Genomic DNA, 18,283 nt, shown 5'->3' on the forward strand with positions numbered 1-18,283 from the left:
TGACTAATGAAAGAAAGCACAATTCACCCCACCTCACCCCCCCAACCGCAGTTATACTGGACAAGCAATAATTCAGCCTTGGTCTCAAACTCACTCCTTTAAAGTTTAGAAACATTTATCTTTTCATGTTCCACAAAATATGGCAATAACATCTACAGGAAGAAGCACAGCTCAATTATATAAGAAATTACATACCAAACATAGCCTCCGACTCCTAGGGCTAATCATGGATCTTCAGATTATTGGTGACCTCACAGTTTTTGCCAAAAACAATGAATGGACATTTACTTTTCATCATATGTGTCAAAGAACTTGTGAGGCAGTTTTCCCAAACCGGAAGAAGGGATAACCCAAAGACAAATTCTCTTTTATACACTGTTCAAAGCTGTAAAAAAAAAAAAAAAAAAAAAAAAAAAAGAAAAGAAAAAAGTTTTCCCAGGCTCTTCTCTCTACTCCATGGAGATATCAAGGTACATTTTGTTCAGAGTTACAGTATTCTTTGAATGATGGAAAATTCTTCCTAAGACATAGCCTAGAGATGGGAGTCCTGCTGTGAGAGAGGGAGCAGAAGGCTTTGCATTCCACAGCTAGTCTCTCCCTTATGGTATCAGTTATGATGATGACAACAATAATGATGATGATGATATGATGATAATAATTATGAAGAGGAGGAGAAGTAACAGGAGAAGGAGAAGGAAGAGGAGAAGTATCATGTATTGAATTTTTACTAAGTCCTGGGCACCATGCTAAATGTTTTCACCTAATTTTCCAACAGTTATTAACCCCATTGTTTTTTTCAGATGAAGAGACAGAGAATTAGAGATGTAGTAAGTTGTCCCAACTTGTTTCCTCAGCCACAGCCAGAGCAGAAAATGCTTCTAGGCATGGAAGACTGGTGTGCATTAACATGAATTATGTATCAGTACTTAAGCTTGCCCTGTTTTAGAGTCTGTTGTCAGCAGAGAGGTGCCCATCTTCCCTGAAGCACTTGGTAGCATTTTCTTTCCCAGGACATTCAAGATGCAATGATGCATTCAAGATTCCCACAGGTGAAGCTTGATGTGGTAGAGACAGACCAGATGAGAGCTGAGCTGAGAACGCTTATAGCCCAGGAGAATGAGTAACAAACACCGCAAGTACTCTCTTGCTAAGGTCACCAAGCACTCAGCTTGGACCAAGCTTTCCCTGGTTCCAGTCAAACATGCCTGAGGGGGATAGTGTCAGCACTAAGGGTTGTGTGTGTACCTGTGAATCTATACACATTTATTCTAATTAAATACCTGCAGCCAGGGGTACCCACATAGGATATATAGCTCCTTTCCCAACTCAGGTTCTAGAATAAATCTTTTTGATTGTTAGAAGTTTGGCATATTAAAAAAATCTGCAATGCAATTCATTCTCTTGTTCAATCATGATTTATGGGACAGCTACCACGTGCCAGATGCTGCTACAAGCAGGGGGTGGAGACTCCATGCTGGAGTTGGGGAGAAAAGAACAAACAAGTAAACTCACAAGTGATGTGAAGACAATAGAATGGGATGATGCGACAGAGTGATTGGATAGCCACTTTACGTCATATGGTCAGAGTTGCCTTCATTCAAGCGCAAATAGGTACCAAGGTTTAGAGCTTTTTATCGTGTCCCATAGCTATACAGAACTACTTGATTCAAGAATTCCAGAAGAAACAACAGTTGTGGATAACACCGAGGTCTATTACTGAAACAGTCTTGTATTTGGTTAGTTATCTCTCAGGTCAACCAATGTCCTCAGAGGGCATTTGATTTTTACTTTTCTGGAAAGGGCAGGCTGCTAGCTTGTGGGAAAAGTATGGGTCAAGGGCTGGCTGACGGTTCCTGGTGGTTGGAGGTTAGTTAGAACTGTTTGGTGTGTGAATTACAGCCCTTTCTTTTCCTTAATTTTTATTGCTATGGAGATAATTTTTTCTGGAAGGTTCTGGAAGATTTTAGGGAGTTATGATGACATTAATGAAACTGATTTTGCAAATCACCAGTGAAAATGTGTCTTACTGCTTTATTGTGGCATCTGAAGTCTTTCTTTGGCCACTGCTCTGGAACCAATGAACAGGTGAAATATCTATAAGGTGGCTGTTGACTCAATATCAGTTAGCAGCCCACTGCTATTTAAAGATGCAGGGCATTTCTGAGCTTTCCATAAGGGAATAACCAAACCACTGCAGGTAACAAAGAATTAATTTTGAGGGATATTAAGCACCCTTAATTAGCACATTTGAGTTTCATTTCACCACAGGGAAAATATTCTCATGGCAACTTGCCATGTCAAAGCTTCTAAGACTTCTCCCTAAACTTAGAGCTTAAGTCAGTTTTATAATGCAAATGAGGACTGAAAAAATCTTTTAAGTCAAACAATTCATAAGCATTTAGGAAGCTCCAGGGCCTCTGGATTTTGTTAATAATTCTGTGGCAACCACAGGGAGGTCTCTGGAAAAATACACAGCTGACGAACTCAGAGTACCTAAAGGTAATAACCCACCCCCCTGCCGATTTCTGGAGGCTTATTTTTTTCTAAATCCTGTATGCTGTATTTTAATTGCGTTTTAAAGTTTGAGTGAATTTAGAGATCATAAAAATGCAAGACAAATAGAAATCTCAGCTTGGACACATACATCACAAGGAGTTTATCATTTACAACATCACACACAATTAGGGCAGCAGAAGGTATTACAGTTTATTGGTTTCAAATTCAATTAAATGAGGTCAATTAATTCTTTGGAAAATTTATATGACTCTCCTATCTAGGCATTTATGCTGCACTGAATTTAATTTAACTATGAAAGTGGGCTGATCTGTTTGATTATTATATAGATTTACGTTTTTTAATTTTAGGGGAAAGATTTTTTAAATTATGTGTACTTACTGGACACATGTTTTTAACCCATTAAGCTATACTATCTTCCCTGTAAGCCACATCATCATGATAAGAATCGTCTAATCGAGATTTCACAATGGTTGGATTGAACTTCCCTACCCCGCTTTGAAGTAAGGCCTAGCCATGTGACTTGCTTTTGTCAATACAATGTGAGCATAAGAAGCAATGTCACTTCTGGGTGGAAGCTTTAAGCACCAGTACATGATCAATCATGTGTCCTTCCCCTGAAGTGGTAGATCATGGAAGTGCAGGTTGAGATGGAGTTTTTGCTACCTCAAGTCTCCAACTGATTAAAATGAGGTCACTGTTGATCTACATTGTTGAACATGGCATCTAAGCAAGAAATGAAGTTTTGTTGTGTTAAACCATTGAGATACTGGGGTTTTGTTACTGCAGCACAACATTGCTTATTCTGACTGATACTTATGTTTTTCATTTTTCCCCCAAAGAATGTAATTTCTTTCCAGAATTGTCTACTTAAGCACATTAGTCATTCTCTAAGTATATAAAAATATGTTGAATAATTAGTTTAAAACTACTTTAAGATCCCATATGAACTTAAAAATGATTAAGGCTATAAAATAATTTAAAAACATAATTTCAACCTAATAATTAAAATGATTCATTTTAATTATTAACAGAGCAACAATAGTTTAATAGTCTTTCTTTATACTGCTTTTTGTATCTCCTTTATTTCTCATTCTTTCTTGCATAAATTTCATTTTTCCTTTGGGTTTTCATTCTTTCCCCTTTTGAGATGGATACTGTGCAGTCTTTTTAAATGAGAAAAGTATCCCTAGCATGAACTCATTAAACAGGATCAACCTCAGAAGAATTCAGATTAAGATTTCCACATAGTAGGCCCAGGGAAAAGAAAATTATTGGAGTAGATGTCTTCCTCCAGCTGAAGACTTGAGGCTCCTAGGGTAAGGCAGATTCTGTTTTGTATCCCTGCCCTTCTCTCCATAGTGCATTACATTAACTCTGAAATACTAAAGAGAGCTTAGAGGGCATCAGTTTCCAAGTCCCATTAAGGCACTCACACTTTTCCAACATTTCTAACAGGTAGGCCTCTTCCTGAAACCTTTCTGTGATGGGATACTTGCTACTTGATGAGCCTTTTGGACAGCTTTGGACATGTCTTCTATGAAGATAAAATTAGCCTTCTGGGTATTTTGGCCAACTGTCCCTAATATTGTACTGTGGGAAAACACATATCAACCAAATTGCTACCACTAACGTGCCTTCTAATATTGGAACAGGTATATCAGATCTCCCAACAATCTTTTCGTCTTTAGTTTCTTTTATATTTCCTAGATGACTAGAATACAACACCTGCTCTGACACTTGGCTGAGATTCTCGTTTCTTGGCCTTTTGAGTGTCTAAATCTGTCACCACAATCTCACAATTTTCTTCAGTTTATATCCGACTGGCTTGTTCATTCTATGAGCTGCCCCACCAGTGCCTGTATCAAAACCCAGCCTCTTCATGAGTTTCACAAAATGCCACTGTTTTTAAGCAGTTTGAGTTTCAAAATGTTTAAGGAGGCCTTGTGGCAGAACGTCATGAGGAATCACACGGCAGGTGCTTGGGCTTCTGGAATCTTGCTCCATTCCTCTGTTTCTCCCTGCCTTATTTTGTCCTCCCTTTCTCTGCTGAGTAAAAGCCAGTTCTTCCATAATTTCAGAAATAAAGGCACACCATCATTCAACTGGAAAGGTTCAGCCTCTACCTTGAAGGTAGATTATTTCAACAGTCTAGGACTTCATTCTCTGAAACACACTTCACTACATTGTTAAATTACAAAATAGCAATAATAATAATAACTGCCTCCATTGAAATGTTAAGCATTTTACATTGTCTCATTTAAATCTTATGTAGTAGGTAATATTATTCCCATTGCACAAGTGATGAAACTAAGGTTTTTAAGAGGTTGAGTAATTCTTCTCAGGAAAAAGAGGTTATTATTGGCAAAGATAGCATTAAAACCCACATTTCAGAAAAAAATCCAAATTTAGTGATCTTAACAGGTATACTGTGTCAACTCATGATTTCCGTATCCTTCACCATCCTGATTGTCCTTCTCTGGATAAATATCTTTTTGTTTTTAGTATCCTGCTTTAAATATGCCCTCCTAAAGGCAGTCCTTTAGGTATGAAGACAAGGTAGAAACTGAAGGTTGCAAACACTGGCCTACAGATGTGTTTGACTTGCCTATGCAGTGTTTTTAATAAAGAAACAATAGGAGGGGGAAAAGAGGAAGGGAATTTGAATGCCTATGGAGTCTCCAATTCACTTCTCCCTATTTTCTTTCATTTGGCCTGTTCCACTCATTTGTGTCTCTTTCTGACTCCGAAGACCTTTGACTTTGCAACCTCTGTTTTTTAATAACATGGCATTCTCTTGGAATCCATGGATTTGATAGTTGCAGTTGTAATTATTCTCCAGCGTCTTAATAGGTCTATGGTTCATGGTAACAAGAAACCTTGTTATGGAATTAATTTGCCTAGCCTGTTCTCTAAGGCTAGTGTTTGGCATGCAGCCATTTAGCCTATGAGTGCACCTAGCTAATCACCCAGCATCTACATCTAACATGGCCTTTTTGTTCTCTACTTGTATTCACATTTTAAAATTTTATGCAGGAAGCTATGTGCTAAAAGATTATTCATGTTCTGGAGAATTCCTGAAGGTCTTTAGCATCTAAGCTTCCAAATTTTTTTCTGAATCTACACAGGAAACTGAAGATTCCCATGCCTACCTGAAATTTGTTTTCAGGGATATCTGGCACTCTTTTTATATTTAAAAATAGAAAAGCACAGCATTCTCGATAAATCATTAGGCAAATGGGTGATCATTCTGGAGGCAAGTGAGACTTTTTGTTATCGATCACAGAGACAAGGAACCCCATGATGACATGACAGAGATATTCCTAAGACCTTTACGTAGAAGGATCAATCAAATACACAGTGCGGTACTTTGTTCAGGTGATATGTTGCTATATAAAATCAATAGTTTCAAGCAAGATTTTAGATTGTTTCCTACACCCACAATTTAGCCAGATGATTGATTGAGTTTTCTGTTTCCCATTGGTTATAAAAACCTTTGCATAGTAGAGAGTAGAACTTAAGCTTTTTGGCTAATAAATCAGATGTCCTGGCCTCCTAAATGCTATTTACCTATAGGTATTACAGAAAACACCATCATGGCTGATCCTATCTAGAAGGTGGTTGAACTAATTTGTGAAGTTATAGGCATGTAACTATGGTGAATTTGGACAGCCCACAGTCAAATAACCCGGCTATTTCTCATTTTTCCTTCGGTAGTTTTGCAACACATTTGGCATGCTTAAAATTTTAACGAGGCTCTGAACACAACATTGGTAGGTTAAAGAAAATTGCAAGGGGGAAAATTAACATTTAAATAGATTTTCATTATTAGAGAAAAGACAGAAAATCCAACCAGAGATTTAGTTCAGCTAGTATCCCAGAGTAACTGATGGTTGTCAGTATCAGAAAAGGTTTTCCAGAAAGTTGAACTGTCAAGGAAGAGGAGGGAGGAGAAAGATCTGTCTCCCTCCACCTGACACAGCTGTAAGGAAGACCTTGAGCATGGAAGGGAATGTCCTGTTGCCGAACTTCCAGTGAATAATATGTCCTCAATTCCTATCCAGGTTAGACACGCTAACTCAGCCTATCTTCAATGCTGTGAGTTAAACCCTAACTTACTTTCCTTAAGAAGACAGCGATGCTTATACTTTTTGGCATGATTGTGGGTTGTCTGTATACAGTGGGGCTCAATACTACTTACCTCCCACCCCAACCCACTCCCTCCTCCCTTAAATACTATATAAATGAAAACCAAGAGACTAGTACCTGGACAGCCAAGAAAAGACACAGATTTAAGACAGCTTTACCAACCACTGCAAGATGGTTGTATATTCATGGGGAACAACTGCTGAAATAAATTTACCAATATTTCCATATTATTCCCAGTAAAAACTCACTCAATGAATTGAGTGTTTAAGTTAAACGCTTAATTTTAGCATTATACTGTGGTTTAAGCAATAAATAACTTGATTTGTGTATTTTAAAGAAAAACAATGGTGGAGTGTGACTGTGTACTAGGCATTATACTATAGAATTAATTATTGCTATGATCATAGATAACATACTTCCTTTGCCTCATTTGAAAGATCTTTTGTAATCCAGCTTCTCAGCAACTTTTTGTTTATTGTCCCTCAGCAAATCTTCCTCACTATTTACCTTTGCTCATGCCTTTTCAAACCCTATTCACTCTTCAAAGTCTGATTCCATTTCCCCTATGCCTTGAAGATTTCCTTGACCTCTCAAACACAAAATGATTCTTTCTGCATTTGAGTAGAAATCCCTTATTAACTGCAATACTCAGATACTTATCATGTACTGCCTAGTGTCATCTTGAGTGGTGCTGGCATGTTCTGCCATCTGGCTTTCCATGCGAGCACATCCTGCTCCCAAATACATATTGTGTTCTTTTTGTAGAACAAGTCCTATAGTTTTGTGTATGCAACTCTTGAGGATTGAATCATGTTCCACATAAAGACATATTAAAATCCTAACCCCTGGTTCTATGGGTGTGAACCCATTTTTAAATAGGACATTTGAACATACAATTAGTTAAGATGTTGGCTCATTTTTTAATAGGATCTTCAAAGATCCTATATAGATGAGGACAAATTGAATCACGGTGGGCCTTAATTCATAAGGCTAAAGTCCCTATAAGCAAAGGAAATTTGACACAAATAGAAGTTTGAAGTCAGGGGGAATTAGAGGAGCAGGCACAAGGAGTGAGAGATAGCCATGTGGCCAGGAAAAAGCATGGCCATGAGATACCCTTGATTTTAGATGGCTTTTCTCCAAAACTGTGATCCAATACATTTCTGTTGCTTAAGACAACCAGTGCATGTTATTTGTCATGCCCTGGCAAACTAAGATAGCAACTCATAGTGGAAACTCAACAAAACTTTCAGCTCCTCTCCTGTACTCCAGAGGTGGAAATTTCTTAAACAATGTGAACTCAAATGCATGTGGAAGCAGTAAGACCTGGCTTTTGTACTTCGGAATGGGAAATACGGCTCAGGTTTATTGATATTTTTCTGCTGCCTAGAAAAGAGGGTATATTCTCACGCTATGTTTCATAATATTCAGGATCCAAAGCATGCTTTCTAACATAGTGCAGGCGATATTATGAGCACCACCCCACTGGCCCAACAGGTTTTTTTTCACCTTCCCTCTCTCTCATCCCTTCTATTTATAGACCAACTGTTGGCTTTCTCAGTGAATTACATACTTGCCTGATGCATAAATTATATTTTGGTTTCCTGGGGCAACAATTAGAAGTCTTTTCTGCACAGGTTTAAAGTGAAGAATAAAGAAATAGGGGAAAAGAGATGACCATTTTTCTCATGCTATATGTAACATTAGGCTTTGAGCATCACCAGACAGGAGCCTCTTTGGGAAGGAAGTATGCTGTGACATCCTTCCTTGGATGAATCTTCCCTAGGGCCTGCACTGGGGTCAGTAAAGTGTGTCTAAGATGAGTGCTCTTAGAGTAATGTCTTGTATAGTGGGACTCAACAGCAACCTAACCCAAAAGTAAAATTTCTCATGAGGATATTAGTCTGGTTCACAGAACCCAAAGCTAAGAAAACAGTTGGACTTCAGGTACCATGTGGAACCAGGAGCTCAAATGCCAATAGCGCTCACTCTGTGTCTCTTACCTTGACTTAACTCTACAGCTCTGCTTTACAAGCCTTCTTTTTGGTTGCAGACTAGCTGCTTCTGATTTTCTGACCATATGATGAAGCATGGTTTCCAACAACTTCTGAGTTTGAAATCCTAGAGTCCAGGTGTCCAGAGACAGACTCTCCCTGACCCAAGCCTAATGCCTGACTTTAATTGGACCATCTTGGGCTAAGGGTCCATCCTTAGACCAATAAAATGCGGTTGGGGTAGAAACATGTTTTCCTCTATTGTGTGTCTGAGGTAATCGTTTGGATGCAGGGTGTTAGAAGGGGCTATTTCCTGAAGGAGCAAAAATACATTTTATTTACAGATCAAAATGTAGACGTTCACTACACTGTACACGTGTATTGTGGTGAATAATTTACCAACGACTTTCCCATATATCTCATGTGAGCATCACGACAGGTGACACAGACAAGACAGGTACCATTATTAGTACATAATTCACACAGGAGGACATTTACCTGCACTTAGAAACTGTGTGACTAGTGCAAGCAAGTTTCAAAGAGAAGTAGTAAATCCCCTTTCCAATGTCCAACAAAACCCAACTTTCAAAATAATTCTGAAATTCTACCACCTTCTGAAAGTTGATGAATAGGAGAGGAACACTGTTTTCGTTTGGCTTCTTTGGAAATAAAGAGCAATTCTAGGAAGTGTAATTTTAGGGATGCAGGAATGAGGGAAAGGAGAGTGAGATAGAGGAAGAGGGAGAGGAAATATAAGAGAGAGAGTTGCTGAGCTGGTCACAATCTTGAAACAAGCTAATTGTTTTGAATCCTAAGGTATTTTCAGAGAGGCTTTCTAAAGCTATAGTGTGTGCCAAGGAGCTGGAGAGGGAAAGGATAAGAATTTATCCACTGGATTCCACTGCTCTTGGTCAAAGTTTAGGCTCCAGGGTATTAAAATGACTTTGGCTTCCACTTGGGGAAAGATAGGGAAGAAGCAGGGCTTTAAGCATAGGAGTGATGTAGTTTACATTTCAACAGGATCACTGGCAGAGATAGAATGTTGAGGGACAGGTGTTCAAAAGGGAGTTAGGAGTTACTGGGGTAACTCAGGTGAGAAATGTTGATTGTTAGGACCACGGTGGAAGCAGAAGAGGTAGTGAGAGGTTCAGGCTTAAAGATGGAGTTTTCACTATTTAAGATGGATTAGAAAGGAGGCATGAGAGAAAGAGAGAGGGAAAAAAATGCCTCCATGTTTTTGGTTTGAGCCAAGAAGACAAAGGTAGTAGAATTTAGGGGGAAGATAAGTAGTTTGGACATTATATAACTTTTAGATATCCATGGGTAGTTGAATTGACAGTGAATTTAAGAGTTGAAGCTCAGGTATATGCTCACTGCTACAGATATAAATTTAGGAGCTATCAGTATAACACTGAAAGCCATGAGATGGCACTGAAAGTTGTAAGACTGGATGAGATCACCAAATAAATGAGAATAGACTGGAAAGTGAATAGCTCAAAATACTGACGACTAGGCCACTCCAGCTTTTAGAGGCTAGGATGCTGAGGAGTTACCAGAAGGGTGACAGGCCACGAGATAGGAAGAAAACCAGAAGACTGTGGTTACTGGAAGCCAAGACACAAAAGTTTTTCGAGGGGGGTCAGTGACTGACCAACTGAGCCAAATGCTGCTGATAGAAATGTTGAAAACTAACCTTTGGATTGAGCCGTGTGGATATCATAGGTGAGCTGGTTCAGTTTCAGTGCTGAAGGGGCAAATGCCCAAATGAAAGTTTCAATTGTAAGCACCAAGTGTAGAAAATTCTTCTTTGCTTTAAAGGGAGTTTTGCTCTGAAGGGAAAAAGTGAAATAGAGATAATCAACTGACAGGGAGGGGAAGTAAAGTGTGTGTATGCGTGTGTGTGTGTGTGTGTGTGTGTGTGTGTTTACAGCCTGTTTATATGCCAGTAATCTGTTTATATCCAGTGATCTTTAAGGCAGGACCTGGCACAAAATGAATGATTGTGGAATGAACAATATCTCCTGGAGCCGGGTCTGCATGGGCCACTGAACTGATCACACACGCTTCCTGTATCAATTATTGTGCGAGTGAAGGTGCCTGGGTTTACTTCACAGGCCTAATGTCTTACACGTTTCAGAATCGAAAGGCAGAAATAATAAGCCTGTCAAGCAGCAGAGTGGAGGTTCTCCCATGATCTGTGAAGCCAAAATATGGCCTCGGAGCATCTTCTGAGGAGTTAGTTTAGAAGGACTGTGTTACAGGATGATGCAGTTGCTATCATCGTCAACCTCCTCCTCCTCATCATTATCAAATAATAATAAAGTACCTAATTTCACGTAGCACCTCTTAAATTAAAACAGAGGGCCTTGTTCTTTGGGGGAGCTAGTTGAGATGATGCGCGGTGGTGTGCGGAGGCCAGAAGGTCAGAGATGGGGGAGAGACAGGAGTGGGACAGAGGCAGACGGCTCTTGCCAAACCATCCTGTCCCAGTTCCTTGTCTTCACCCTGCCTCTCCAAGCCCCGGTGTGGATGACCTTTCCTTTCTGCTTCTTCCTCTTTTTTGGCTCTTTGCGTACCCCACTTCTCCATTTCTGTTCTATCTATGCAGGAGCGATTCCAGTGAAGAGACCCGGTCCCCACCTTCTTCCCCACCGCCTCCAGGCGCACGGGGAAGCTAACCGAGAGCCCCGAAACTCCAGTGGGGCAGGAGCCAGCGTTCTGAGCATGTGCGAGCAAGCCGCGGGGCTGGGGCGGATTTGCCGGGCTGGGCCCCTGTAGCTGCCCTAAGCACAGAGCGAGTCAGGGCGAGCTCTGGGTTCGGCGGCACAACCCCGAGCAGTGCTCCCGCGCCCAGGGCGCAGCGGCTGCGCCCTGTCCTCAGGGCGTGGGCGAGTTGGCCGCGTGTGCCTCTCTGCTTGACGCGAGGAAGAGCCAATCAGTACAAGCTGCCAGGACTGCCATGTGACGGGCGAGGCGGCCCCTTTCTCCAGCGCGGCCAGAGGCTCGCTTAGGAGCTTTCGAGAGCAGCGGCCGCGGAGGAGGCGGCGGCGGCGACACAGCCTCTGGGCTAGCTCGGCGTCCTGCGCGGCGGAAAGCTCGGCGGGCCGCGGGAGCCGCAGGACCGGAGTGGACAAAGCAAGATGGCAGGGATCTTAGCCTGGTTCTGGAACGAGAGGTTCTGGCTCCCGCACAATGTCACCTGGGCAGATCTGAAGAACACGGAGGAAGCCACCTTCCCGCAGGCTGAAGACCTCTACCTCGTCTTCCCTGTGGCCTTCTGCATCTTCATGGTGCGGCTCATCTTCGAGAGGTAAGAAGGGCTGGAGCGCCCCCCACCCCCGCCTACACACGCGCACACACAAACGCACACACGTGCGCACACGCACACTCGCGTGTTCTGTGGCGCCGGCACTCGCGACCGCAGCGCACACCCCGCTCACGCCTCCCAACCTTTGTGTTCGGGAAGGGACTGCTGACCCCTCAGACTCGTCTCTTTCTTGGAGCCAGAGAGGGTCTGGTGTGCCTACCGCTTTCCCCCCGGGCGTGGGTTTAACGTCGTGGAGCACTGGGGGTCGTCCTCCGCATTCCCCCTTTGGCCCTGCTCTCTTCCTCGCGGATGGCGAGGCGAACAAAGGTGAGCGGTGACCGGCCGCGGGACGCGCAGCACTCGGCGGGTCTCGCCCCCTCGCCCGAGCGCCGCACGCCGCGCCGCCAGGCAGGGCTTCCCGGTCGAGGCTCGCCGTCGCCCACCCGACAGCCAGGAACGTTCGGGATCCGCGGCCGGGGAGGAGGAGGAACCGCGCACACTTCCACTCCGATCCACGGATATTAGGGTTTACTCTTTGGAAGAGTTCGCCAGGGACTCCTTGGCTATTGGTCGCGATTTGGTCTCCCTCGATGACACTTGAGAATCAAGTCCATATTCCTGGGAAATAAGTGACACTAGTTTGCAGGTTTCCAACAGTCTAGGCCATTAGCAGTTTCCTTAAAGGAGGATATGACAGGATGGCGCTTAGCCTGCAGAATGGTGATAATTAAATTGATAGTTTCCTATGGATAACCATACATTTCTGGCACTAGAATACACTTTTTCTTTTTAAATAATTGTCATATAATTGCTTAATTTCTCAGTTTGGCTGGCTATGTCCATATGTCAGGCACAAACTTGTATTACTACTATTGATTCAGTCTTAGTTACTAAACTAGATTTTCCCTACCATGCATTCTCCGGGTGCTGTGAAGTAAAGCCGGACAGCAACACGCACTTCTTTCTCTCATCCCCCCTATTCATCGGTAAAGGCTGCATTTCTTAGGTCTCAAAGCAGAGTGTAAACTGCGTTTTTACTTTCATTCCATCTCCCTTCCCCTGCCTCCAGCTCATCTTGGTTTTGTTTCTTAAGCTTTTGCTCTGTTATTTTTGTGCTGTTTTCTGTTTATCTAGAACCACTATGGAGGACAGCAGAATTTGTCTTTTGTGTTATTTGTTGCTGGATATGGCAACAGACCAAAACTTGATGCGAACAAAACGTATCTTTTGCTTAAGGAAGATGTCGTTTTCATTGGGCAATATTGTTGCTCGAGAAGTAAGTCAACTGTTTGCATGTAGAAATGGACAGGTACAAAAGAAAAGATTTGAAGACTTTCTGTTTTAAAAACATTGTAATCCAGCACAGATGTCATTGATCTTGTCCAATGCTGAGACTTATTGAGAAAAAGTGGGTGTGTTTACAGGTTCTGTATTGCTTCTAGAGCAGACGTTTACTTACAAAAAATGTGAACTCATATCTAACCTTGCAGTCTCTCCAAAGACAGGAGACTCTGAGGAACAGATGGTTGCTCTATGTTGACACATAGTAGGGGCTTGACATACGGTTGCTGGATGGCATCTTACAGATTCTATCTGGGCTCACTTTTAGATAGCTAATGCATTGTTGAAAGAGATGTACAGACTTATGTTTTGCAAAACAAAAGCGGGTTAGCAAATGACCTGCGTGCAGTAAGCTGCATGTCCTTCTTCTCTATGCTGATCAGGCTTTTTATTAGGTTGGTAAAAACATTTAAATTTATTACTGAATGGAGATAACTTTGTACTTAGACTCTGCTTTTTTCTTTAAACTTCTGTAATAGTTGAAACTGAAAGTTTATTTTTCCTCTTCCTGAACAGTTTTTCCTTTGCATAATCCCATAACTTGATTTACAGTTAATACAAAGGAATAAGGTACTTTCAGCCATCAGAAACAGCACATGTCCTTATATTAATATGTAGAAAATTGGTCAGTCTCCTTCAGCCCATTGGTCCAAGTAGATGTATTTTAATGGCCTGTATAGAAAGTAAAAGTTTATGATTAATGCCTAGAATAATAATCCAATATGGCCCATAATCTAGGGGATGCTGCTAACCATTGGAAGGGTTTCTATTTTGTTTTTTTCTCACAGCAGTGACAGTTCTCTCTATTCTCTGAGAGACCAAGCGCATAGGTGGATTCAGAGTTAGAAGTTCAGTCTGCTTCCTCTCTTTTCACACCTAAATGACACATTCTGGGATCCACCCTGTGGCCTACATCTCAGTAGCATCTTCCAAATGCCTGAATCAATACTACTGAACCAGCTGATATTGTAATTACAGAAACAGTTTCTGTATCTTTTCTAACATTTATATAAATCTTTTTCTTTTCCAGTATCTATAATGTATAACATGATTTAAAGAAGATCGTTGTGAATTCTTTTGTAAAATAAAACACTTCTGTAAGAAATAATTCCCTTAAGAGTCAATTCTTTTTATGCTTCTATTGTCATTTATTTAACAGTTGAGAACATCTCTGTGAAATAAATACTTGGTCATCCAAGATGTTGATTATTTCTATTAAATGGGGTCAGTAATGCCCTTGTTGAGACTAAAATTGTGTATCTGAATATCTTCCTCTCAGACTGATGTATTTCTCACCATAAAGAGAACACTCAAGAATGGACTGAATTAGACTTTGCCCAGTTGATCAGACCTGTCTTTTTGTTTTCACCTCCACTGATGGCCCCATCAGTGGCCAGAACATGACATGTGGTGGTACCATATGGGCAGCAATATGGGAGCCTACCATGGCTAGTTAAAAATTGAGCAGCCTCAAGTCAATTACTTTTGGCTAAGTCAGTGAATAGCCCAAGGCTTGGTGGTTTTAAGCATAGTTTTTATGGTATACTTAGCTTTGGGTATGAAAGGGAAGGGCTACTAGAGATATTATTTGATTGATAGAGTAAAGTGTCTGTTGTTAAAAAAAACAAAACAAAACAAAACTGGATAGTTTCTCCTAGAATGAAAAATTGTAATGTATACTGTTATATTATGCCATTGACTTGATGACAAGGAACAAAGTAGTATTTAATAATATAGCATTATCATCTGTTTGATGAATTTTCTTGATTTAATGATCAGGCTCAGTAAACCGTTCTCATAAATGATAACAAGTACTTCCAATTTCAGCACTTTTAAAAAAGGTATTCTTGCTATAGTATTCATAAATGTGGAATTAAGGTTTTGCTGAATTTCTGTTTTGAAATAAAAAAAATTATTTGAGTTATTTCCATAAAAGGTAACTTGTATGCATTTTCTTCCTTGCGGGCTTATGAGAGACATACAAAAAGTATTGATTGGGAATCAGAATACTTGAGTTCTAATTCAAACATGCCTCAAAATGAGGCAGCCACCTGATTTTTCTCTGCCTTATTTTCCCATCTATCAGTGCAGCAGATGGGCTTTTATAATCTAAGGTTGCTTTTACCCTTACAGTTCTCTGATTCCCATGGGTCCTCTGTATTTGAAGCTTACTAATTATTATCTCATGAAACTTTGAAGCAGGCTAAACATTTTTTTTTTTTTGGCAGGAAGAAATAAATACTCTGAGAATAAAGTGGTTTTTTAATAGAAATATTCTAGCAAATGGTTTTGTTTATGTTGTGGCATCAAAAGAATCATTTGGGCTGTTATCATTTATGCCAGAAAAAAAAAGAACATATTTCAGAATAACCAAAAAGAGAAGATTCTACAGAGAAAGCAATTGCTTACTTTCGTCTGGCCTCTTTTAGGTGGACCCCAGAGTAGATCTGGCACCTCTTGTGATGGCTGCATAAGAAATAAGAGGCTTGTTCCTGTCAAGTTGGCTTCAAGGTGTCAAATTATGTGAGGACTGTAATCCTTCAGGAAGCTGACCTCCTGCCTGACTCATTCAGCCCAAGAGTGATCTGTAGCCCCCAAACTTTCGAGGAACAACAGTGTCTCGGTTGTGTCAGAGGAGAATGTCTGGCCAGTGGACTTTTTCTCCCAGATTTACTTAGTATCTTTGCTTTGCCAGAAGCTTTGGGTGAGGCCCTCAAGGAAAACTGACTGTGTGTGTTGGTCAGAAGGAGAGACATCTAAGGAGATCAACCCACCCTGGTACAGGTGTTGGGGTCACCAGCAAAAGCTCGACTCACACAGGCTCTGGTGGAAGGATGTTCAACTCAGTAGAGAAGAGACAGAGCAAGATCAGCTTCACCAGCGGGCATGGGTTCCCCATAGCCAGAGGTCTATCCGGCCTCAACCCATAGCCAGAGCGGGAAGGTGTCCTCCACACAGCACCCTTCTCGTGTTCTCATGTGCTTCTGCAGTGGAGGTGCCCTGCTCCCTTCCCTCCAGGGACAGATAGACCACTGGGGTGGGTGTGAGTGGGAGGTGGTAAAACACGCCCACCAGAGTCAGATGGTCTCCAGTGAATGCTTACATATACTCAGGATAATACAGGAAGGAATGTTCTGGCAGTCAGTCCTCTTATCTACTAGGGGTTTGTGTTTTATCCCGCCAGATGGACACACCTGATCCTGAGCCAGGATGTATTTGTGGGTCCCAGGGAAAGGCGGCAGTCCACTAGGAGTGCCCCCTACCACTGTGTGTGTGTGTGTGTGTGTGTGTGTGTGTGTGTGTGTGTGTGTGTGTTGTCAGAGGGGAGAGAAGGAGTGAGTGAACACTTGAAAAGAGTGGGGTATTAGGTGAAGTTCATTACTGAAGGACGTTCTTATGATGTACATTGTAATGAAGAGGCTGATGTCATTAGATATATCTTGAAAGGGTGTTTGAGAACACCTTGCCTACAAATTTTCTCATGCAATCAGGGCTAGATATTAAGCTTGACAATGTACCTGTTTAGTTTCTTAAATGTTGGTGTGATTCAGATTAAAACAATGGATACTGCTTTGCCAGAGACTGGGGTAGAGGTGATAGTTGGGTTCAGACACAGATTCATTGCCTCCTACAGTTTCTGATTGGGTTAAGAAAATTGGATTTCAGTGGATGTTTGGTAGAAAACAACCTAAACTCAAAGGGAAGGTATTCTTTGCAAACTGTAGCACAACTCTTAGCTGGCAAAATAAAAGGTTTGCCTTTACAGGGTGTAATACTTTGGCTATTTTAATAGGTTGATTTATGGATAAAAGGCATAACATTACTTTGAATGGGCAGTGCCTTTGTATGATGGGGGAGGCAGGTGAGATCACTTTTAAGGATCACAAATGATTTGATGTCATCAAGGATTAATAAAATTAACAACTTGAGTTCACTTAATTTTCTGTTGAAGATATCTGAATTTCTTTGGATAAAGTTGGATTTTTTTTCCCATGGATTCCTAGCATGTAAGTTTTCTCAGAAGTGGTTTCTCTTCTGTGATGGAAAAGGGGAGGTGGCAGTGGAAAGAAAATGGAGTTGCCGGTGAATGTTTTCCCTCAGCATGTCAGTCTTATGGCTTTGGAAGAGATTACTGGATCTTGCTAAGGCTCTTGACATGTGTTTTACTCACCTGATAAAACGTTGTTGATGAGCACAAGAGTCTAGGTCCATGTTATACATTGAAGATTTTAAATGTTTATTACGTACATTTACATTTCTTTTTCTGTCACCAGGCAAAATCAGAGTCTTATACCCATTGGTATCTATTTCTTACAAACTTAGGCTCAAAAATTTTTTTTCCTCCCAGATCATCTTTTGATCATTTCTTAAACACTTTTGAGTCAGGATTCTGTGTTCCAGATTTTGCTTGCTAGTAACTAGCTGTGTCACTTAATGTTTTTAGTGACACATTTTTTCATTATTTGTTTTGTTTGTAAAATTAAGGAGTTAAACAGATTGCATGCTGGAGCACAAGGATCCTTCTATATTACTGGTGCCCTGAGAATCTTTATTCCTAAGATTTTGATTCTTTGGTCTCTTTCCTTCTTTAATGATTTCATAAGCTCCTTCTTCATCACTCTTTTCTGCCACCATCATCATTGACTTCTCCAAACATCTACGCTGTGGCATGATTGGACACAGAATGTTTGTTCCTACAATGTCATTTGGGGTAGGCTCATTAATAATTCTGTGGATAATTGGGTGCTCAGGGCAATGCTGTCTGAAGTTGTGACTTGGTGCTCGTCATTTATTTTGTCTTATGTTTTACTATTGCCAGGGATTATAATTTTTAATGAATTTATTCTAATTTTGCAAGCACTAGTAACAGCTAATATTTATTCCTTCCTGTGAGTTTATTGCTTTACATGGTTTACTTCATTTACTCTTCTCCCAAGTCCTGTGAAGTGGGTGCTAATTTTCCCCAATTTTAAGAGGA

The 18,283-nt window shown here is 41.0% G+C and overlaps 1 protein-coding gene across 2 annotated transcripts in view; it reads left to right on the plus strand.

Annotated features, from left to right (window-relative positions):
* The first annotated feature begins 11,501 nt into the window (after positions 1–11,501).
* CERS6 (ceramide synthase 6) overlaps positions 11,502–18,283 on the plus strand; it is a 357,725-nt gene continuing 350,943 nt past the window's right edge. For both annotated transcript variants that reach the window (XM_037849819.1, XM_037849820.1), the window contains exon 1: positions 11,502–11,967. In XM_037849819.1, coding sequence (XP_037705747.1) covers positions 11,798–11,967 — 170 coding nt within the window. In that variant the 5' untranslated portion in view covers positions 11,502–11,797. The remainder of the gene's footprint in view (positions 11,968–18,283) is intronic.

This window comes from Choloepus didactylus, chromosome 9, assembly GCF_015220235.1.
Source record: "Choloepus didactylus isolate mChoDid1 chromosome 9, mChoDid1.pri, whole genome shotgun sequence".
Classification (NCBI taxonomy): Eukaryota; Metazoa; Chordata; class Mammalia; order Pilosa; family Megalonychidae; genus Choloepus; species Choloepus didactylus.